The sequence below is a fragment of the Bidens hawaiensis genome, unplaced genomic scaffold (genome assembly GCF_021521415.1).
Source record: "Bidens hawaiensis isolate Kalapana, Puna unplaced genomic scaffold, B.hawaiensis_p1.1 tig00025633_1, whole genome shotgun sequence".
NCBI lineage: Eukaryota > Viridiplantae > Streptophyta > Magnoliopsida > Asterales > Asteraceae > Bidens > Bidens hawaiensis.
The window spans coordinates 186013-209213 of record NW_027494105.1 but is presented as its reverse complement, the minus strand read 5'-3'; the positions used below and the strand labels follow the sequence as shown (position 1 = coordinate 209213).

At 33.2% G+C, this 23201-nt stretch overlaps 2 protein-coding genes across 2 annotated transcripts; both read left to right on the top strand.

The window, feature by feature from the left end:
- The first annotated feature begins 4043 nt into the window (after positions 1-4043).
- Positions 4044-9528, top strand: LOC143571945 (glutathione reductase, chloroplastic-like). Its single transcript, XM_077057239.1, has 11 exons — positions 4044-4442; positions 6102-6327; positions 6991-7269; positions 7493-7669; positions 7813-7866; positions 7969-8117; positions 8195-8258; positions 8410-8580; positions 8661-8795; positions 9084-9165; positions 9332-9528. Exons 1-10 carry the CDS (start codon positions 4045-4047, stop codon positions 9123-9125), a joined length of 1695 nt encoding a protein of 564 aa, XP_076913354.1. The 5' UTR covers position 4044; the 3' UTR covers positions 9126-9165; positions 9332-9528.
- A 6731-nt stretch (positions 9529-16259) lies between these two features.
- LOC143571935 (F-box/LRR-repeat protein 17-like) lies at positions 16260-21329 on the top strand. The gene is made up of 11 exons (XM_077057232.1): positions 16260-16816; positions 17300-17401; positions 17992-18136; positions 18237-18421; positions 20009-20113; positions 20196-20293; positions 20396-20604; positions 20700-20766; positions 20855-20940; positions 21046-21144; positions 21241-21329. The coding sequence occupies exons 1-11, from the start codon at positions 16260-16262 to the stop codon at positions 21304-21306; spliced, it is 1719 nt and encodes a 572-aa protein (XP_076913347.1). The 3' UTR covers positions 21307-21329.
- The last annotated feature ends 1872 nt before the right edge of the window (positions 21330-23201 follow it).

Here is a 23201-nt window from a genome sequence, read left to right as displayed (position 1 = left end):
CAAAAACGTACTCGAGAATGCTTCTTTCTATTGAAAAATTCATTCTCAGTGTCATATATATATATAATTGAAAGAATTTTGGTTATGAACTAATTTCAAAAATAAGACTTCTCATACGATAGTAGTTCTAACCACTCAGCTTAAATACAAAAGAAGTATTACCTTTATTGATATATTTATCAATTTACCACCCATCAAAGGAAAGTAGAACATTAAACTCTAACAATGGATGTTCTTCAAGAACTATGTTTTTCTAAGCTACACCATGAAAAATATTTTGATAAGTTTCAGAGGGCTTCTCGACTTTGTCATAATGATAACATAAAAAACAACATGTTAACCAATTCAATTTTGTGAATATTTTGTTTCATTTGAGCATATTTTAGCATGCAATGCTTCCCATACAATGTTCTGATCACCATTGAAAGAAAAATTAATGTTGACATAAATATTTCAAATTTGATAAAAGTTAAGCATTGATAGGCATGGAGATGGCATGTCGAAAGTGTTCGCAATGTTTTCTTAAATTTTAATAGTTGAGGGGAAAATAGTTAGTTTGCCAAATCCCGAACCTTTTGATTATTTCAAAAAATGTCCTTCAAAATAAATTTGAAACCCGAATCATGTTTAAAATTTTAACTTTCATACTTTTGACATTTTAAAGTCAACACTTTGAACCCATAACTAATTTAACGATAAATCTATTTTGCATTCTCAAACTTTTAAAAATACTCAAAAATTTTCATTTTTGACCCTAACAAATTTTGACCAAAATGTAGTTAACTTGTACCAAACAATATATTTACCAACTTTTGACCCATAAAATCAAATTTAAGTTCCATAAAAAAACCCGAAATAATTTTCATTTGAGAAACATGATTTGTTGTTGATTTTTGGAATTCACCAAGTATTTTGAATATATAGTAAAATAATATGTTAATATTTATATTTATAAAAATATATAGATCTTATATAAATATAGTGTAAAAGGAAAGTGAATAATTATTGATTTATTACATATATTAGAGTATATTAGTTTTGGAGGGAAAAAATTATGAGAATTAACCAAAACATAAAAAGTGTCCACATTTATTTTATTTTATTAGAATATGTAGATTTTGCATTGGTATATTCAACTTCATATCAAAAGTGTCTTTGTTATGATATGATGGCATGTGTGAGACTAGTGAGATTTCTCACACGCTGCGCTCATAATACTACGCAAGGAAATACGGTATATGCATTAACAATAGTATCATACTTAATTAAATGTTTGAAACGTAAATTGCAAGTTGCTGCTTCGACACTCATAGTGAAATACATTGACTTGTGTTTTACATGTAAGCGCGGGAGCAAAACCCAAATAAGGAACTTAGGGGGTGTTTACCTAGCTTATTTAACCTTGTTTATAGCTTTTTTTTTTAACAAAATAAACTTAGTTTGGTGTTTGTTTTAACTTTTTACTTATGCTTATAAGCTTATATAAGCTAATTTGAAGAAGCTTATTTTAAGATGGTTTTTTAGCTTATTTGAAGAAACTTATTTGTGTTAGGGTGTAAGTTACTCATTTGCCCTCAAATAATGGTGGATTAATAATTATTGAAGCAACTTGTTACTATAACAAATTAAAGAATTGTGGATTTAACAACTTATTATCAACTTTTAGAATATAAGCTAATCAAAACACTTAAAAGAAGCTTATCAAATAATAGAAAATAAGCTATAAGCCACTTTAAATATAAGCATAAGCCAAAAAATAAAAGCTAGGCCAAACACCCCCTTAGCGTTCCTCTTTATATCTTTATTTACATGGTAGTTCATTACGAACATCATTCATGCGACTTCTCGTTGCATTTTATTTCAAACATGACGCTTTGAGCATCAAAATATTATTCAACTTAGCTTTAATTTAGATATATCTTAATTTATTGTGAAGTGATCATTAAATATAACACAAACTAGTAGCATAGCCATACTAGCATGTTAAGTGCATATAGTGAAGTAAAAATTATTATTCACAACTGCTCAAACAGTCTATAGTTGACAACTAAGTTGTGCATAGCATATGCATGTCTTATCCTTTGAAACTTGAAAGCACCCTTGGTTAGCCTAAAAGATGTAATGAACGCAATATCTTAAACATTGGTATATATGTTGTTTCAGTATATGGCAGTGCATTCCACTAATGATCTTTTAAGACATGGTCAAGACCGCATAGTAGTATTCGACATGGTTACAAACTTACAAACATTAGTGACAAATCATGCCATCCAAAATATCCCATTTCTTTCTTGTATAAGTATCTTTTTTATAAATTATTAAAAGCTTTTCATTTTACATCATGTCACTCGATCACTCTATTATACAAATGGGTTATAAGTTTTATTAAGAGCATGGCCAGTAGGTCAGTTATATGTGTTTGTTGAGATGATAGAGAGTGAAGTAGACGTGAAAATGAGTAAGGTGGAGATGAGAAAGGGGAATTGAGTTATTGATAAAGATATCAAACAACCAAATGGTGTGAGCGGAGAGGGAAGAAATAGGTGAGGTGGCGTCATTCAATTTTAAAGATGAAATGTATTATGTAAGGCAAATGAGTAATGCTCGGAAAAGTAAGAGAGAGTGTTGACGTGGCCGTTTTTCACCCCACTCTCAGACTATCCACAAATAGGGTGGAATGAAAAACGACCAAAACGCCATCTTCTCTCTTGCTAAAACGTACCCCACTTGCCCCCCCCCCCCCCCCTCACATAATGTTTATCCTATAAAAACAAAATGATATGTAAGGATGCAAACGAGCCGAGCAAAGCCACTCGCGAGCTATTTGAGATCAAATTAATAAAAAAAAATATCAAAACGAACCAAGCCTTATCGAGTCAAAGCCTCAAATAAAGCTCGTTTAATTATCAAGTCTAAGCTCGAGCCTTGTATGAAAATATCGTTTAGGCTCGTAGAGCCTTAACGAACCTAATGTATATTTAAGTTTTAATGTTCTGGACTTCTATGTATTAACATCACACGCACAGCCAAGCTGTGGCACGTTTAAGGTGTCGTGAACCAGCTCGATATGAGCTTCTGCTCATTAAGATTTTCCTCAAAATGTATAAAAATAATAATAAAAAAGCATATGAATTGGTTAAAAAATAATAAACCAGCTGAGGCAAAACTTGAAAAAACAACTCATGAGTCGAGCTCAAGCTCAAGTTAATATAAGTCATAACGCGTCGAGCTTGGGCTCGACTTAGCTCGCTTACACCCATTCTTCACTCTCACCACTAAGTTCTAAGTTTTAAGTTTTTGATCAAGAACTCAATTACCCTATTTCACCTCACCACACTCATTCTCACGTCCACCTCACCTATCTCTTTTCTCTAAAACCAAACCACTGGCCATGCTCTTAACAAGGACGGTCTTCTCGTTGGTTCCAACATGTTTGGCAATTGATATTAAGCCTACATCTTCACACCCTATAATCATTACATATCCGCCAGTAGACAAGTAAACACATCAACTCACTCACGAGATACTCGAAATCATTTCGTTAACAGTTTGAATCAAACCAAACTTATACTAAAACTCATTTAACAAAAATTGTTAATCACACATGGTTATATTTGTCTAATGTTAGTTACATAAAAATTGTTACCCATAGAGTCATAGATGGGCCAGCAATCCACGGCTGGGTCAATCTCAATGATTAAATTGTGCATAGCATATACATGAGTTATCCTTCCCTTGTTTAGCCTCAAATATGTAAACGGGTGCCATGTCCTTAGGACTTCTATGACATGGTCAATGCCTCATGATAGCCGTACCCGAGCCTAATTTTAGCATGTTTAAGACACCGTGCTCTTAAGATACTTGAAATAATCTTGTTAATAATTTGAATTAAACCGAGGTCAGACTAAAATTCATTTAATAAACGAGCTTGAGCACCGGTCCAAGCTTCGCATATCGAGTTTGACTAAACATACTACTTTACCGATGATAAAACTTGTCATCTACAGTTACAACCATTAGCAGCAAAACTTGTACGGACCAACAATGGCGACATCAATCACGACACCAAAACTCACCACCACGCTAACTCTCTCACCTTCAACTCTCCAAACCTTACTACGCAACCACAAATTCTCAATCCTCAACCGTTCTCCATTCATCACCACACCTCAATCATCTTCAGCCGCAAAAGCCCTAGGGTTTCTATCGAACAAAAACAGCCGCCGTCAAGCCGCAATTAAGTCGCGTCGGGTCGCCACCAGAGCCGAGTCGGCTAACGGCGCCGAGCCGCGGAGCTATGACTTCGACTTGTTTACTATCGGCGCCGGTAGCGGCGGCGTTAGGGCTTCGCGGTTTGCGGCTAATTTTGGCGCGTCGGTTGCTGTTTGTGAGCTGCCGTTTGCGACTATATCGTCTGAGACTACTGGCGGTGTAGGTGGAACGTAAGTTATTAATATTATATTATTATTATGATTATTATTATTATTATTTTACTTTTTAATTAAAACAATCATGTTCATTGGATTATTATTATGATTATTATTATTATTATTATTTTGTATAATTTAATTTTGATTTGAATTACGGTTAGGTGTTGTTATTGTTATTACAGTTAGGGTTGTTATGGTACGGAATTAGTGATATTTAAATGGACGTAAATTGATGATCTGTTAGGTTTATGATGCTTAGAAACAACGCAATTCGTGCGACTAGGGCTGTAAGTGAACTGAACCGAGCCAGTTCTTGTTCATGTTTGTATGTAGGTGTGCAAAGGAGCTGAGCTGCTTGTGAGCTACTTGAAATCACGAGCCTGGCTTTTCTGAGCTCCAACCGAGCCTAAGCCTCAAATAAAGCTCGCCCGAGCTTGAGTCTTGCATGGGAAGCTCATTTAGGCTCGTGGAGCCTTAATGAGCGTTGTGTGTTTTTTAGTTTTACCTCTTTTGGACTTATATGTATTAAGTTCACATTACATAGTCCGGCTCGAGCAGAGGTTGTTATCGTTTAATATATGTATTACATGAGTTCGAGCCGAGCTTAGACTTGTTTAAGTTTTTTTTTTCTCAAAATAGATAAAAATATTTTAAAACGTATATAAGTTTATTAATGAGCAGTAAACAAACCGAGCCCGAGCTTTAGATAAAGAGCTCGAAATGAGCATAAGTCAAAACAAACCGAGCTTGGGCTTGGCCTGTTACCCCTAGTCGTCTGTTAAGCTTTTATTGGACAAGCAGACGGTTCACAAACACCTAACCGAACACAATTTGTTTGTTTGTGTTCTTTCATTAAGGAAATGAACACAAACAATGTTTTATTTGATTTGCTATCTCAGAATGGTTAGTTTCAACAGTTCGGTCCGGCTAACAAATTTATGGTGGTGTTTTTAACATTCATATTCATATGTTAATCTACATATATAAACTAATCACACAATACTCATATATATATATATATATATAGGGGAAGGTTAACGTACAAATGAAATTAACATGCTAATTGTGAGAATCAAGTAGAGTAAATATGTAATTACATTGTAGAGTAATTATCTAATTACTCTACAATGTAATTGCATAATTACTCTACTTGTACATATAATTACCCTACTTGATTCTCACAATTGGCACGTTAATTTCATTTGTATCTGATCCAAACCCTATATATGTATATATATATTTGTTTTCTAGCTTATAATTTTGCCTAAATCTTTATGATAAAATTAGAGAAGTCATTAAAAAATATTAAAAATCTATGATGAACAGACAAACATTAACGAACAGAATCGGACGTGAACGAACATATTATCGAACGTTCACGAACACAACTTAGCGAACATGGCCTTTGTTCGTGTTTGTTCATTTAGTTTATCGAACAAAATTCTTTGTGCATGTTCGTTCATTAATTAAAATAAATGAACATAAACTACTTTCTGCGGAACAGCTCTCGAACAGTTCACCAAACGTTCGGTTAGTTTACAGCCCTATGAGTGACTATGATAGTTATGGTGAATTTAACTGCATTTCATTAATGTAATTGATGATTTGTATTTATTTATGGTGGTATGAATATGTTACTCTGGCGATAATAAACTAAAAATTGGAATAAAGGTGTGTGCTTCGTGGATGTGTACCAAAGAAACTGCTTGTTTATGCATCTAAATATTCTCATGAATTTGAGGAGAGCCTTGGTTTTGGATGGTCATACAACTCTGAACCAACACATGATTGGAGCACTTTAATGGCTAATAAGAATGCTGAGCTGCAACGTCTTATTGGAATCTACAAAAACATTTTGAATAATGCAGGTGTCAAATTGATTGAAGGACGAGGAAAGGTGATGTTTCTGTTTCTTTTCTTTTTTTGTTTTTGGATTTGTTTTGAAGAATGATGAAGTTTTATTTGTAGAAAACAAAGTTAGTTGTCAGGATCTTGTAATCGACGGGTAAAAATTGTTCGTTTGACTTTGATATTTTCAGAGTTTTACAAAACTAGTAAACAAAAAGAACACACGTTGACTATTTTGAGTTTAATGAGATTGATTTTGAAACATAAACTGTGTTGTGTGTTTTTTATTTCATAAAATACCGACTTACTTTCAAGTTTTTGTCATTTTAGTCACTGTGCTCTTTTTTTTTGCATTTGGGGCATTAAAAGATGTCTTTGTGTACCGTTTGGGTCACTTTGTTACCAGTAAATTTATTATATCTATATGAAAACTTACATTGTATATAGATTAACATTTTTGTATAATAAGACATCATTTCCGACAGCCGTTTACAAAATGATTTAAATGGTTTAAAAGACCATGTTTAATGACTTGAATGTATTAAGGAAAAAAAATAAAGAAGTACAACGACTAAACGACACGGATGTGAAGTCATGCTGGGTTATTTTGGAAAAAAACTGAATTTTCTTAATTTTTTATGTTGTGAAATCCGTACCCCAAAAGTTTGAAGGGACAATTATTTAATATGTATTTGTATAATTTTGCAAACAGATTGTGGACCCGCACACTGTCGATGCTGATGGGAAACTCTACACTGCAAGAAATATTTTAGTTTCAGTTGGTGGACGCCCATTCATTCCAGATATTCCTGGAAAAGAATATGTGATAAATTCAGATGCAGCTCTTGATTTGCCATCAAAACCTACAAAAATTGCAATTGTTGGTGGCGGTTATATTGCACTTGAGTTTGCTGGTATTTTCAATGGTTTGCAAAGTGAAGTGCATGTATTTATTCGTCAAAAGCAGGTTTTACGTGGGTTTGATGAAGAGGTGAGAAATTGCAAACTAGACTTATATAGTTATATGTTATATTATAGAGTTATATGTTATATAAAAGCGAGTTGATGTTTCAAACTTACATGTTTGGCTTTTCATTACAAACAAACCATTATTCTTGCGTAAAATGCAAATGAAAAATTAGTCTCTGAATAGTATAATTGTCTTGTATTTTATGGGAGCTATTGTGTTAAAAAAACTAACCTTTTGACTACAGATTAGAGACTTTGTCGCCGAACAGATGTCATTAAAAGGGATTGAGTTCCACACAGAGGAGTCGCCACAAGCGGTTATCAAATCTGCAGACGGGTCATTATCCTTAAAAACTAATAAAGGAACAATTGATGGCTTCTCACATGTTATGTTTGCCACAGGACGCAAGCCCAACACAAAGGTACTTTTTTTTCAAGTAAAAGATGAATCAAATAATAAGTTTCCAAGTATTTACTTATCATAAAACCTATTATTATTATCATTATGTACTATTTGTTCTTTGATGAAAGACTTTTGTAATTTTGTATGTGTATGACATTGCAGAATTTGGGATTGGAGACTGTGGGTGTGAAACTGGACAAAAATGGAGCGATACTGGTATTTTTTTTTATTTCTTTTTTACCTTTTGTAGTATATATATAATATAATTTATGTTTGTGGGTCACTTTGCATATTACTCGTGTATTTGGTGATAATCAGGTCGATGAATATTCTCGTTCATCCGTTTCATCAATTTGGGCAGTTGGAGATGTTACTGATAGAATGAATCTAACTCCTGTTGCTTTGATGGAAGGTGGGGCATTAGCCAAAACTCTTTTTGCAAATGAACCCACAAAACCCGATTTTAGGTAATTGTTAAATTTTTATTTGATCGATTGTTTAGAATATGTGCCTCGTGGTTGACTTTTTTTTTATTGTCTTGCAGGGCTATACCTTCTGCAGTTTTCTCCCAGCCACCAATCGGTCAGGTCGGTCTTAATGAACAACAGGTGACACTCAATATATTTTACTTATTGACCTAAAACACAGCCAGAATCGACCGAACCCGTTTCAAGTAAACGGGTTGAATTTCATCCGACGTCGGTATTTATTAGCAAAAATACATGTACGGGCATTCTGTAATTCATACATAATTTGCAGGCAATAGAAGAATACGGCGACATCGATGTTTATACAGCAAACTTCAGGCCCTTAAAAGCTACCTTATCGGGCCTTCCAGATAGAGTTTTCATGAAACTTGTAGTGTCTGCAAAAACTAACCAAGTTGTCGGCTTACACATGTGCGGTGAAGATTCAGCAGAAATTGTTCAGGTTGGTTACAAGTTACATCTTCTGTTTGTGTTACTGTTTATTTTTATTTATGGTCTAATTTATGATAAAAAAAAATACAGGGATTTGCTGTTGCTATTAAAGCTGGGTTGACCAAGGCGCAGTTTGACTCGACAGTTGGTGTTCATCCTACATCGGCAGAGGAATTTGTCACCATGAGGACACCTACAAGGAAAATTAGAAATTCTTCATCTGGGGTATGATATTGTTTGATGCTTTCTGACTTTTAAGAAAATATAGATCAAATGACCAAAGAGGACATTTTTTTGTTCAAAGCATTGCATTATTATTGAAATAATATATTTTTTAAAATCATGTTTGATTCACTAACCGTTTCGCTTGTAAAGAAATTTGGCCATTAAGTGTTTTCCATCAACTCACCAACCCGTTTTGACGTGTACCAAACAATTGCCTGATTTTTATTCGAACCGCCTCTATCTTGACAAATTTTTATAAATCCTTATTGAAAATGAAAATCTATTCAGGGTAAGACAGATTCTGAGGCTAAAGCAGCTGCAGGAGTTTAACAAGAGACGAGTCAGCTGATTGCATTTCAATGCTTATAAGGTAATAAACAGTTGCATTTTAACCAAAAGCTGTTTTGATCCGTTACCCTGTTGGGCTCATCTTGCCACCTCTAATTTAAATTATCATTGTGTTCTTGAATGTATACAATTCATATGCTTATATCATTTCCATGATAAAAATTCGATCTTAAAAAATATCTCAATAGGTAATTGGTTAAGCACAAACTCCTACAGGTGAGAGAGCCTTATATGTGAGCTGAGATGTTTTTGTTGACATGAAGAGGCATGGTCATATTCCAAGATCTACTGATGAAGGTCAACCATATTTCACAATGTTATTACTTTTAGTGACTCGATTTGGACTCGTTTATTGATTGAAACTAGTACATACCTGTGTATTTATTATGTTTCGTGATATAGTTGATGCATGTTATGTCATAAAGTATTTTTGTGGTTAAGTACTGATAGTCATCGTTGGTCTTTTGTTTCAACCCCAAAAGTAATCTTGTATATAAACCTTCAGCAATTTTATTATAAACTCGGCTTCCCTAGATGGTACAATGGTAGATGCGAGAGCTTGTGTGGAGTTCTATGCTGCTCATATAGCTCCATAAACACATGCGGAATTTAGTCAAATACGAGCATTGGTGGAAATTGCAAAAACACATTCATCAAACCCAAAAGGTAATGAAAAACAACACAGGTGCTTCATGTGATCGTATTAGCTCTTCTAATGCTAACGCCTGAACTATATGTCAGTTGATGACTACGAAATATAGGTTATGAATTGCCAAAATAAATATGTTCTTCAACCTATAAGGTGTTAAAACTAATTGGACAAGAGTTAACGAGTGGGACACCACTTCATTTGTGGGTTAAAGGCGTTAAAGCAAGACGAGTTAAAATGTTTTAACGCATACTCACATACAACAATTGAAGGTATACCCCACGACCTATAGATGGAAGCCAGAAAGGTTGGTATTCAACACGTTCCACTAGTAAAAATGTTGTGAGATTCTGAAGAATATGACATGGAAATGGGTTTACCTTTTGCAATGTTAAATTTATGTCATTTTTTAATGAAGTTTTAAATTTCCTCCGAATTTTATGATGTTAAATTTTATTTTATTAATTTATTTGTAATTATTCAATACTTAAATGTAATATAAAAACAAATTAAATGACATAAAATAAATAGTTGTTTTCATGCCAAGTTGTTAATTTTTTTATTATATTGCAATAAACAATAATAAAAATAAAATAAAATTACGATCTCAGGATAGATGCTAAGTTTTCTTCGTACAACACATAACTGCTCATGAACAGTGGCGGATCTAGGATAAAACTTGAGGGGTAACCCAAATTTTATTTACTATACATTGATACAGAGCCGTCTATAATAATTTACAAGACAACGGGGGGGGGGGGGGGGGGCGTCCTATACGAGTGGGAAATTGGGCCCCAAATTTTTAATTTAACGGATTCAATGTCTAATAACTCTACTTGTTTGTAAATTGTAACAACATATTTGACCCCGCTCATTTTGAATAAAATTTATGTCGAACGTAGAACTGATTATTTTTAATAAAATATGTATCGAAACGTAGACAAATATAATCACGTCGTAACAACTTATTTCGAGGATAGAAAACACTTTAATTATAAAAGAATAAATGTAAAAATGTGTATAACTGGGGCTAAAACAAAAAAAATTAACAAGAGTAGCATAATATATATTTATTTATATTTATTGCCTGTGAATTTAGAATATATTAAACATATAAATAAAACAATAAAGTGAAAATTAAATAAAATACAATTAACTAAATAAACTATACTAACAAATATATAAATAAATAATATTTAGAAATCCGATTTGTAGATGAACTTTCACTGAATCATTGTTTCATTCTATCAATATTGACAGAATTACAAATTTTGTCCTTTAAAATAAGACGAATTACGGTTCGTGTCATTTTCTAAGTTTCCTTGCAGGCGGTGTACTTTAAACTTTTTTTTCCTACAAGTTTTGTCCTTTACGCTAACTGGGTTAGAAAAAGTCAGTTAAGTATGACATGTGCCAAACATGTGATGGCATAATTGTAATTTTAATAGGAGAATGTATTATATATATTTTCTTTTCTTTCTCTCTTCTTTCTCTCTAAGCCACCACCATCACCATAAATTCCGGCCACCACCGCTACTCTCACCGATTCCGGCAACCTCGTCCTCCGAAACGACACCGTTTCAATCTGGACTACCTTCGATAACCCCACCGATACTATACTCCCCCGGTCAAAACTTCTGTGGGGAACTGTGGTTCGAAAAGTCCCTCATCATGTAGTTCGTCTACCGTTGTCGGATTGGAACTGTGGTGTCTCAAATTGAATTGGAATGTTTCGTTTCTCTCCTAAAGGTTCGGTTTCGTTATCTGCAAAGTTCTATTTTGCAATTATTGGATAATTTGACATTGATGAGGGACTTTTGGTTTCTCTATAAGAATATTTGAAAAGGAAGAATCTCATTGTCGGTCGTATATGTTGCAGGGTTATGATCGATATTACCACCCTGTCACCGGTATTACCTATAGATGTGGACACCGGTATTACTATTTTGGGAAACGTATGTGGCGGTGGTGTGGTTTGGTGGGCGGATTTACCTTTTCCGGATTCCCTTTCCAAACCCTAGGTGACGATGGCGTGGTGGTGGGTTGGTCGTCGTCTATCGTCAGCTCCGTTTCGGAACCTTGGTGGTCAGTCATGGTTGGCAATTGTCAGTCATGGTTGGCAATTGTCGGTTATCTGTGTTTAATAGCATCCTCTCCGTCGGTCCATCGGGTCAATAAAATCAAAATTCTGTGGGGTTATCGAAGGTAGTCCAGATTGAAACGGTGTCGTTTCGGAGGACGAGGTTGCCGGAATCGGTGAGAGTAGCGGTGGTGGCCGGAATTTATGGTGATGGTGGTGGCTTAGAGAGAAAGAAGAGAGAAAGAAAAGAAAATATATATAATACATTCCCCTATTAAAATTACAATTATGCCCATCACATGTTTGGCACATGTCATACTTAACTGACTTTTTCTAACCCAGTTAGCGTAAAGGACAAAACTTGTAGGAAAAAAAAGTTTAAAGTACACCGCCTGCAAGGAAACTTAGAAAAGGACACGAACCGTAATTCGTCTTATTTTAAAGGACAAAATTTGTAATTCTGTCATCAATATTAAATACTTACGTTTTTAATTTATTAAAAACTAAAAAATTAAAAGACATTAAAAGACAAAAGAAATACTTGAATGCTTTATGTTTTTTTTACTTTTTACATGTGAATTTAAAAGACGTAGACCCTAGTAACTACAAAACAAATCTCATATATGCTATCTTCTTCTTCCTTTTCCAACTATATATCGCCGGAAAAAAATAAAATCCGATCAAACCTTACTAACTTTCTTTCTTTATATATTCTCAGGGGTATCCTAATATTTGCTCAGTGGTATCCTAATACACAAAAGGAAGAAGAAAAAAATAATTTTGCACTAATTTTACACTTTGCCGTGAAAGTTGAGGGGTAACCCGGGCACCTCCTGGGTTACCCGTAGATCCGCCCCTGCTCATGAGATAAACCAACCTAAGACAAGGGTCATCGAGAACTCGTCTCGTTTACAACTTAGTCGATTTCGAGCAACCTTCAAACTATCTTAGCTTATTTGTAACCGGGTCAAATTAAAAAGTAACTAGTTTGGAGCTAACATTTATTATAACATTGCTCCAAATCTCCAATCACAAAAATATAGTAACACTTTTGTATATACACTTTTACACGCTCCAAGGGTAAAACATGAATTATGACAAAGAAAAAGAGCATCACATCACGTGCTTTTAAACTAAAGTACTCTCATTCGACATAAAAACACAATTATATGTCACAAGTAGCGAAGCTTGGATTAAGATATCGGAGGGGCTCAAAATGTAAACAAAAATTCACAAACGATGGGGGGTCGAACTCAAATTTTTGGCCGAAAACGCCTAAATTTACACTACGCATAAAAAATTTCGGACGAAAACAGATAAATTTACACTACCACGCGAAAATACCGGGGGGGCGGGGCCTCCCCGGCCCCAATAAAGCTTCGCCAATGTATGTCACCACATCCGAAATTAATGAAAAAAGAAAAAAACTAGACAAAGTCGGCTCAACCACTTTGGCGGTCTAAAACAATGCCTTGTTGTAAAACAAATTATCTTGCTTTCATTTGAAATAAATTAAGATGTTGTCATCATTTCCTGAAAATACATAAGTAATGCAATTCCTCACACCTTCCTAGACGTAATTCAGTTTAAATGTTGTTACTCACACACATTAATCTATATCTTAAATTAATTGTAAAATTAATAATTTTGTTTCGAAAGTTGATGGCCTTAAAAAGTGAAGAGCTGAAGTTTTAGCTTCATTTCATTGACCCTTGAACGACCCCTAAACTAGATCAATAACATCAAACCAGTGAGCCGATTAAGAAAACTAATTTGAAGCCAATTTTAACATTAACATCACTAAATGTTAGATAATTAGTACCCCTCACATGATAAGTATTGCTTGTTTTTAAAAAATTATTAACAATAAAAATGTGTCTTAAATAAGAGAAAAATAGATGATGGGAGTGGATATAAAAAATACTAAGGATGATCTCAGCACCGGACAATCCCAAAATTATTAAAACTTGATACTGGTATTGAAAATACTCGATTTAGTATATATATTGTAGACAAAAATTCGTCAAGTACAGGTACTGACAAATGCCAATCTATATATTAAACTAGGTTTTATCCTCCGTTTTATGAGGGTTGTTTTACATTTTTTGTTTTCAATATTTATATATTTTTTTGAATTTTAATTTTGTTTATTGTAAGGAAATTAATAATATACTTATGGGTTGATGATGAAAGAGCTTCACAAATAAATGAAATGTTATAATCCGTTTAAAAGCTATTTGGGTTTGTCGAGACATATGCCCGCTATTTTATTAATTTTTAGTATATCCCTGTTTTATATAATTTGGTAAGATTAATTTTTTATTTAATGAGATGTTATAACACGCTTAATGGCTGTTTGAGTTTGGTAAGACCTATACCCGTGAATTTAGGTCAAAGGCATAAGAAGCCTCAATATACAAATAAAGCAATCTGGTAACTTTTGATGAAATGGAGAGCAGCTAGAAAACTTTTAAATGTTTCGTTTTTATATATATATTTAGGATTAAGATATAAATATAGGATCATTTTATTATATAAAAATGGACAAAAATGAGAAGGTTTTGTAGCCACACGAAAAACACCTAAAAAAAATAAAAATAAAAAAAATCATAACTCAAAATTTAATAAAAAAACAAAAAAAATAAAAACACAAAAACATTTTCACCATTATCCATGTTCTTAAAAAAACACAATGTTGAGGGAAAAAGATCGTTGCATTTTGTGTTTATTTCCGTCATTGATTTTGTCTTTTTCCTTGATATTGTGTCCTCTTTTTTTATATTGTGTTGTATTACTCAACATTGTGTTATATTTCACGATTTATTATGTCTTTTTCGTCATAATTGTGTTTTTTGTTCATTTTCGTCATTGCGTCTTTTCAGTCCCTTTTTTTGGAACGAGAATGATGGGAGAAACATTTTAGTTTTTAAAATTTTTCAGTTTCTATTTACATTTTAAGTTATGATTTTTTTATTATATTTCTAATTTTTTTTATGAATTTTCTTATATGCTCACAAATTATTCTTCACACACTTCTCATTTTTGTATCTTTTTTATTTTAACTTTTCTCATAAATATACTAGATTTTATCCCCCGTATTACGGGGGTTGTTTTATATTATTCGTTTTTAGTATTTATATATGTATATTTGTATTTTAATTTTATTTATTGTAAGAAAGTTAATAATTAATATACTTGAGGTTTGATGATGAAATGGTTTCACAAATAAATTATATGTTATAGTCCAGTTTAAAAGCTATCTGGGTTTGGTGATACCCATTACTCGTTTATTTTCTTTATTATAAAATTGTTTCTTAATTATAAATAATATATTTTTTTAAAATAAAGTAGGATATTAATTTTTAGTAAATTCCTATTTTATAGGATTTTCATATCAAATATTTGATGAGATTATTTTTTTAATATAATGAGATGTTATAACCCGTTTAAGAGCTATCTGGGTTTGGTGAGACATTTACCCATGAATTCGGGTCAAATGCGTGAGAAGCCTTCATTTACAAATAAAGTAATCTGATGGCTTGAGAGAATGGTTGTTTTACATTTTTTATTTTTTAATATTTTAATTTTTGGATTTTAATTTTCTTTATTGTAAGAAAGTTAATAATATACTTAGGGTTTGATGATGAAAGGGTTTCATAAATAAATGATATGTTATAACACGTTTAAAAACTATCAGGATTTGGTGACCCATGACCCGCTTATGTTTTTTACTATAAAATTGTTTATTAATTATAAATAATATCTTTTTTTTTAAATTGGATATTAAATTTAAGTATGTTCCTATTTTGTAGGATTTTCATATCAAATAACTGGTAAGATTAATTTTTAATTTAATGAGATGTTATAACCCGTTTAATAGCTATTTGAATTTGGTAAGACCCATACCCATTAATTTGGGTTAAATCAATGAGATGCCTCCATTTAAAAATCAAGAAATTTGGTGACTTCTATAAAAGGGGGGAGCGACCACATCGCGACACATAGGATTTTTGGGTTTTCGTTTATATATATTATAGATAGATATATAGAAGATATTTATTTATAGCTAAAGTTTTAGACGCTCCAAGGGCAAAACAGGAATTACGACAACCAGACAAAGAACTCCACATGACGTGCTTTTTAATTAGTCTACACTCCCAACACTCCACTCCACCATAACAAAACAAAACAAAACAAAACAAAACAAAACTACGCTCCTCCAAATTTTAAAACCAAGGCGCCAACACTTTCACCCATCTCCCGCCCCACCAACCTTCACCTCCTTATTATTATTATTATTATTATTATTATTATTATTATTATTATTATTATTATCTCTCTCACCCATCCAACACTCTCATTTATATAATCCAAAACCCTAACAACAATGCACGGCCACCTACCACACCCCGTCCCACCCACCACCACCTTCCCCGACGCCATGTTCTCCAAAAAAGGCAAGCGCCGCGGCAGCTACAACTGCGGCCGTTGCGGCCTACCCAAAAAAGGCCACGTCTGCCACCTACCTCCACCATCAACCGATTCAACCTCACGTTCCGTCACTCCCGACGACTCCGCCGTTATAACGCCGTTATCCGAACTCGTTCCGGTTAAGCGGCACCACCAGCCGTGCCCTAACTTACGCCGCGCGTTGTCCTTCGACGATGTCAATGAGGTTTTGGAATCTGACGATGACGTGGAGGTTGATTTTGGATCTGGTAAGTTGCCGGTGAGTTGTGTATGGGAGGTGATGAGGAGGCTGCCGCCGGTGGATTTGTTGTCGGCGGCGAAGGTGTGTACGGGATGGAGAGATGTGAGTAGGATGATTTGGAAGGCGGCGGAGGAGGTTAGGGTTAGGGTTCGGAAGGGGATTCGGGTCGGGTTTGTTGGATCGGTGTTGCAGAAGTGTCATAAGCTTGGTAGACTTACGCTTATTATGGAGAGGTTTGGATTGTTTTAGATCTAGTGTTTTGACTTTGATTTTGACCGGTCAACGATGGTTTATTTTAACACTAAAAAGTTAATAAAATATAAGAGTGAACAATTGATACTAAATGATGAGTAGGCATGGGTACCAGTTTCGCCGGTATTGAATGCAAAATTCAGGAAATACTATTACTGTTTTGCTCATCTCTAATTAGAATTAAATGAAAATATAATGGAACTAAAATGTTAATAAAATTTAAGAGTGAACAATTGACACTAAATTGATATTAATAATTAGAATTAGGGATGAGTGGGAATGGGTACAGATTTCTCTGAATGCAAAATTTGGGAAATACTGGTTTGTACCTAAAAGGCAAACACACAAAAGTTGGTTTTGAATCGGTGCTGGTACCTGTTTTGTTCATCTTTAATTGGATTTAAATGAAAATATAATGAAATTGGTACTTGAGGGATTGATTTTGTGGTGATTTATGTTTGCAGTGATATGGATTCAACAATGCTGGCCTGCATTGCGTTTGCTTGCCCTAATATTGAATCTCTGGAGATTGTTATGTGTGCAGGCTCAATCAATCGGATTACAGGGTATGCTTACTGACTCATACATGGTGTTATGTTTATTCTACTGAACAAATGCTTTTGATTATTGGGATTGAATGGTGATTATGTGATATGAATTTGGGTTGAAGTTTACCTGCATTGCATTTGGATTTCTGGATTGTATTATTTAGCCTTTCATTTAAATTAGGGCTTTGCTAGAATCACCTGTTTATCAGTTACACTTTGATGCATATTCTTTATTCTACGCAATTCATTTCTAAAATTTTTAACACACATGTGAATGAGCTAAATGTGATTTGAGTTTTTGAACTTTAAAGTACATGGCCACGTTGATAAAGATATAATGTTTTGTTCATAATAAACATGTGTTGTTGCAACTAGATTTAATTTTTTAGTCCTCATCATCCTAATGGTTTATTTGGTTTTTTAATTGGTATGCAATAAAGAAATGCATCTGCTGCCAATGTTAATATGTTAGAATATATGATTTTTGGGCTAAATTTACTATATAATTTCAACTTCAGATGATAGAAACCGCATTTTTGCTTGCTACATTTAATCAATATTCAATAGCAGCCATTGCTTGCTTCTAAATTTGAATTTGTTTATTTTAGGGATGAATTGGGTCGTTTTGTTGCTGATAAACGCTGTCTCACAACTCTTAAAATGGAGGGGTGCTCTAACCTTGGATCTTTTATTCTCTGTTCCAACACACTCTCCACTCTCTGGCTTTCAGATCTTCATTCACTTTCAAAAATGGTATACATCTTCAAAATTTTTATTATGCTCCATGATGGTTGATGAATTACCTTGTAATCATATTTGGTGCTTACTTTTACATTCATTTTATCTTAATTAGGTTTTCAATGTCCCCAATTTGAATGAGGTGTCCCTTGATTTTTCCCGCCAAGAGAACGATAGCACTGATCTTGCTTCAATGATTGATGTTCTTGGAAGAACCTGCCCTAAATTACAAAACATTCACATTGCTTCTCTTCAACTTTCTCATTCTGCTGTGCTTTCTCTCACCGCTGCAAATTTAAGGTATCTCCAGTGGTACTTTTGTTATATTTGTGTCTGGAATAGGTGTGTAAATGAGCTGAGCTCCAGCTTGACTAGGCTCAAGCTTGGCTCGTTTAACTTACAAGAGCTCGAGACCAAGCTCGGCTTGTTTTGAGGTTTTTTCTTAAAGATTGAGCTTGGCTCTGCGTAGTTTTTTCAAGTTTGAGCTCGGCCTGCCTGCCTGGTCTTGTACATTACTTTTTTATTAATCTAATACTTTTTTAGTTTTATTTTTATATATATTTTAATAATAATTTTTATATATAACATAATGTACATTGATTAGTTATTTTTATTATAATCTTATATATAATAGTTATTATATAAATATATAATAGGCTCGCAAGCCAACTCGAGCTTATTTAGTAAAAAAGTTTATTTTGAGGCTTGAGCTCGTTTAAGATCCGCTTGGCTTAATAAGAGCTTTTAACAAGTTGATCCGGAGTAGCTCCCGATAGGGGTGTTCTTCGGGTCTTTTGGGTCGAGTTGTTCAGGGTTTTGGTCAGGGAAAAGTGACCTGAAAACCGACCCATTTAAGGTCGGGTCTGGGCTATTCAGGTTTGGGCATGGTTGTCCGGTTTTTGGGTTTACATGTAGAACGAAAAAAAATGTTTTATTCACAAAGTATCATTATACTGCTAAATAAATATCATAATAATTTAAACAGCATATGATAATATGATATGACCATGTTTGAAAGTCCTAAAACAAACTAGAAAACATAATATTTCAAATACCTAAGACTCTAAACCAAAGCACATCTATAAAGAAAAGACAATAAGTGTTCGGGTTGGTTTCGGGCTTTGTATTTCGGGTTTTTCGGGTCGGGTTGTTCGGGTTTTTGTTGAGAAAAAATGACCCGATAACTGACCCATTTAAGGTTTGGGTTGGTCGGGTTTAGTTTATTTGGGCTCTGATTGTTTTTGGGTATTCTCTATTTTGGGTTCGGGTGGCTTCGGGTATGGTTAAAAAACATACCCCTAGCTCATGAGCTGGCTTGGCTTGTTTATGCCCCTAGACAAGTAGACTGGAATCATTGTTATGAACTATTAGATGCATGCTGTTTTCTACTTTTATTTAATTTTTTTTACACACATGGCTTGTTTATACCCCTAGACAAGTAGACTGGAATCATTGTTATGAACTATTAAGATGCATGCTGTTTTCTACTTTTATTTTAGTTTTTTTTACACACATTGATATATAAAGACAAAAACAATATTTTACGTATGCAAAATTAATAAATTAGAGAATTTTTAGTGTGATGTGTAGTATTTTTGATTTTTTTCTTTGTTTTATAAATATAACACACACACACGTCATTGTAAACTATATTAAACTTGGGGTTTATATTGAGCAAGCCAAACGAGCTGAGCAACTGACCAGTTAATGAGTAAGCCACAAGCCAAGCTGATGCGGGCTTGGGCCTGGCTTGCTTATAAACCAGCTTTTTTTGAGTGATCCACGAGCTTTTTAAGCCACCCTACTTGTATTGCATTTGTAACAAAATAACTTTATGGAATATTTGACTGTTTTGCCTAAATATATGCCCTATTGATTGTTTTGTAGGGGCTTGCGCATGCTATCACTTGTCCTTGGATCAGAAATAACAGACGCATCGGTTGCAGCGATTTCTAAATGCTACTCAAATCTAGAACTACTTGATCTCAGTGGGTAAGTTGATATATTTGTATATATCACTGGTGATTTCCAGATTGATGACCGGTTTATTCATTAAACATGTCATTAATTGCAGGTCTAGCATAAGTGACAGTGGTCTTGGGATGATATGCAATGTATTCCCTGAGACTCTAACAAGGCTCCTTGTTGCTCTATGTCCCAACATTACGTCAAGTAAATTTACAAATCCATAGTCTAAAACATACTTTAAGATAATTAGATATTCTTTAAATTGATAACTATTAACATTTGCTTTTGTTATCAATCAATCATCAGGTGGCATCCAGTTTGCAACCGCCCAACTACCTCTTTTGGAACTTATGGATTGTGGGATGACAATATGTGATTCAGATGCACAATTTGAGAAAAATGATTCAGAATTACAAATATCACCAAACAGCAAATTACATCTTATGCAACAGAAGTTGTTTATAAAACACACCCAATTGAAAAAGCTAAGCCTTTGGGGCTGCTCCGGCCTAGATGTAAGATCTGAAATTATTATTATTATTATTATTATTATTATTTTTGTATTTTACATATTAATCATTAATTGTTCTGATTATCTGATTTTTTGCAGTCCTTATATTTAAGCTGCCCAAATCTAAATGATCTGAATCTGAACTCGTGTAAAAATTTGGTTCCAGGTAAATATCTAGACATCACAAACATGATACTAGTATAATCATATAAGTTGATAAATCGTTGAGTTTAATTTTCATTGCTTAATTTCAGAAAACTTAGTTCTTCAATGCTCGAAGCTGGAACACGTGCATGCTATTGGTTGTGAAGACGTGTTAATCCAAGCAGTTCAAACTCAGGTAAATTAATCTTTATGTGATTTATTTTTAGCTTTCAAGTTGTTGTGTGTATTACTTTTTTTTTTGGGTGATTTTGAGTTAAAATTAATGTGGATTTGTTGTCAGGTTTCCGATGCTTCTGCTTCTTTAGAGAGCCGTTATTCTTGTAAGAGGATGGCTGACGGTTCAAAGAGAGTTGGAATTCCATTTTCCTTCAGCCAACAGGTAATCTACAAAACAAACAAACAAATAAATATTCAGTCTTAACCTTCATATATTTTATATAAATCTTAATTTTTTGTTTGTTTGTTTGTGGTGTAGATGCCTGATTATGACAAAACCAGTTGGAAGATTCGAAAGCGAAGGTGCACGGTGGTGGTTGAATGAGATGTAGATTGTTTGCTGTAAAACTTACAACTATGCAGTAGATTAACATTCATGGGTGGATAGGTTATAATTGTATGTTATTTATCTCCATCATTTCTCCAAGTCCAATTGTTGTGATGCTGGCTGTTTGCAAGCTAAAAAACCTCTCTTTACTTCACAATTGCAATAAAAATAAAGCGTCTTGTTGGATGGTAAAAAGCTCTTGTAATCTTTTTCTTGATTTTTCTTCTATTTTATATGCTCTTAAAACTAAGGTTAAAACCTTTTCTAACGGTATGGGTATACTAAAAACGAAAAATACTAGCAAGAAGTTAGAAGCAACCAAACAATAAATGAAAATGATAAATAAGTAAAATTACACGAAGTAATTCAAATCTAAAATGACTTTCTTACTCTTCTTTTTCACCCACAGATATAATAACTGTCTGTCTTTAATAATCTTGTGTGAAGCGGCAACTTTGATTATTTACGTGTGTAACTATTACGTTTATCTATATTTTTTTTTCACATGTTATCTACCTTGTTTTCACGAATTTACCAATTTTTTAAAAAATGTTAAACTTCTAGTTACAGAAGTTAAAGCTTAATTTATAATTTATAAATAACATCAAAACCCTAATTATTAAATGTGAACAATATCTATCTGTCTTCATTAGAATTAAAGTCATTCAAAATGTACATTATGAATTATACATGAACCGACCAAACCTAATACATGTATGCCCCTTCATTAACAATCACATGATCATGTCTCACGAAAACTTAAATATACAATTATTATGCATTAATATGAGATAAGTTTGATGTACTTTGTTATAGTTTAGCATCCTTGGTGTGTGTGTTTTTTTCTGTTTTAAATGTCAATCAACTGAGGATTTTACTATTTTAGCAACCTTAGTTTTTTTCTTCCAACTATAACACAATTAAAGCAAGATTATTCCACATGTCACCGTTATAGAGTGTTTACATTGATTTCACATATGCAATTCCCTTAAATACATTTTTCATCTAATTAACATTTATTAAAATGTATAACAATTCATTAAATGCATAAAATCCTTTATCTATTATTTTTCTTTTAGTTACCCTTCTAAAATTATATTAGCTTATTCATATAAATTTAAAAAGATTAATCCTTAACCTTTTACAATTCAATATAAAATTCTTCATTAATTTTATTTTATAATCATTTAAATCAATACCAAAATTTTGACTATATAAATCAATACCATGGCTAAAATCTTAGAAAATTATTAAATGGTGAAAATCATGGACAAATCTTTTAATTTTTTTTATATACATGTATTTCAATTTTAATATTTTAAGTTATAATTTGATTTAAATGAATATAAAATAAAAATCATAAATAAAACTTATTATATGAAATAACTGAATTTATGTATTATATATAATAATTTTTATTTTTATTATAATTTCCACCCGTCTAAAACACAGGATATAAACCTAGTAAATGAAATATCGCAAAACCTTTGTATACAAACAGTGAGAGAAATTATAATGAAGGGCATGACTTCAAATTAAATTTATTCAATGTTTTTTTTTGTTGTTTTTCTCTACATCTTTTGCTCCCCTCGCTCATTCATCTCTCAAAATGCATGTTCGTCATCGTCGTCGTCGTCATCATCATCGTACTAACTAAATCTCACAAATAACAAACCTATGATAGAGTCTGCGAAGGATAAGCTGTAGACAATCTTACATCTACCCAGTAGGAATATAAAGGCTTCTTCCAGTAAAACCGATAGTAGTTTTGCATCAAGCCTTGGACACAAGACACATAACACTCAACCATTGGGACCCAGACTGATTGATGCATGCACCATTGCCTTTCGGCTATCGTTCCACCGCATGATGCATGATTAACCTTCTATCAC

Excerpts from the sequence above, each read along its gene's own strand:
- LOC143571945 (XM_077057239.1), top strand. The coding sequence starts at position 4,045 with ATGGCGACATCAATCACGACACCAAAACTCACCACCACGCTAACTCTC. Across the intron at positions 7,670-7,812 it reads GACGCAAGCCCAACACAAAG|AATTTGGGATTGGAGACTGT; the intron begins GTACTTTTTTTT and ends ATGACATTGCAG. Across the intron at positions 8,796-9,083 it reads TTAGAAATTCTTCATCTGGG|GGTAAGACAGATTCTGAGGC; the intron begins GTATGATATTGT and ends AAATCTATTCAG.
- LOC143571935 (XM_077057232.1), top strand. The coding sequence starts at position 16,260 with ATGCACGGCCACCTACCACACCCCGTCCCACCCACCACCACCTTCCCC. Across the intron at positions 17,402-17,991 it reads TCAATCAATCGGATTACAGG|GGATGAATTGGGTCGTTTTG; the intron begins GTATGCTTACTG and ends TGTTTATTTTAG. Across the intron at positions 18,422-20,008 it reads CTCACCGCTGCAAATTTAAG|GGGCTTGCGCATGCTATCAC; the intron begins GTATCTCCAGTG and ends ATTGTTTTGTAG.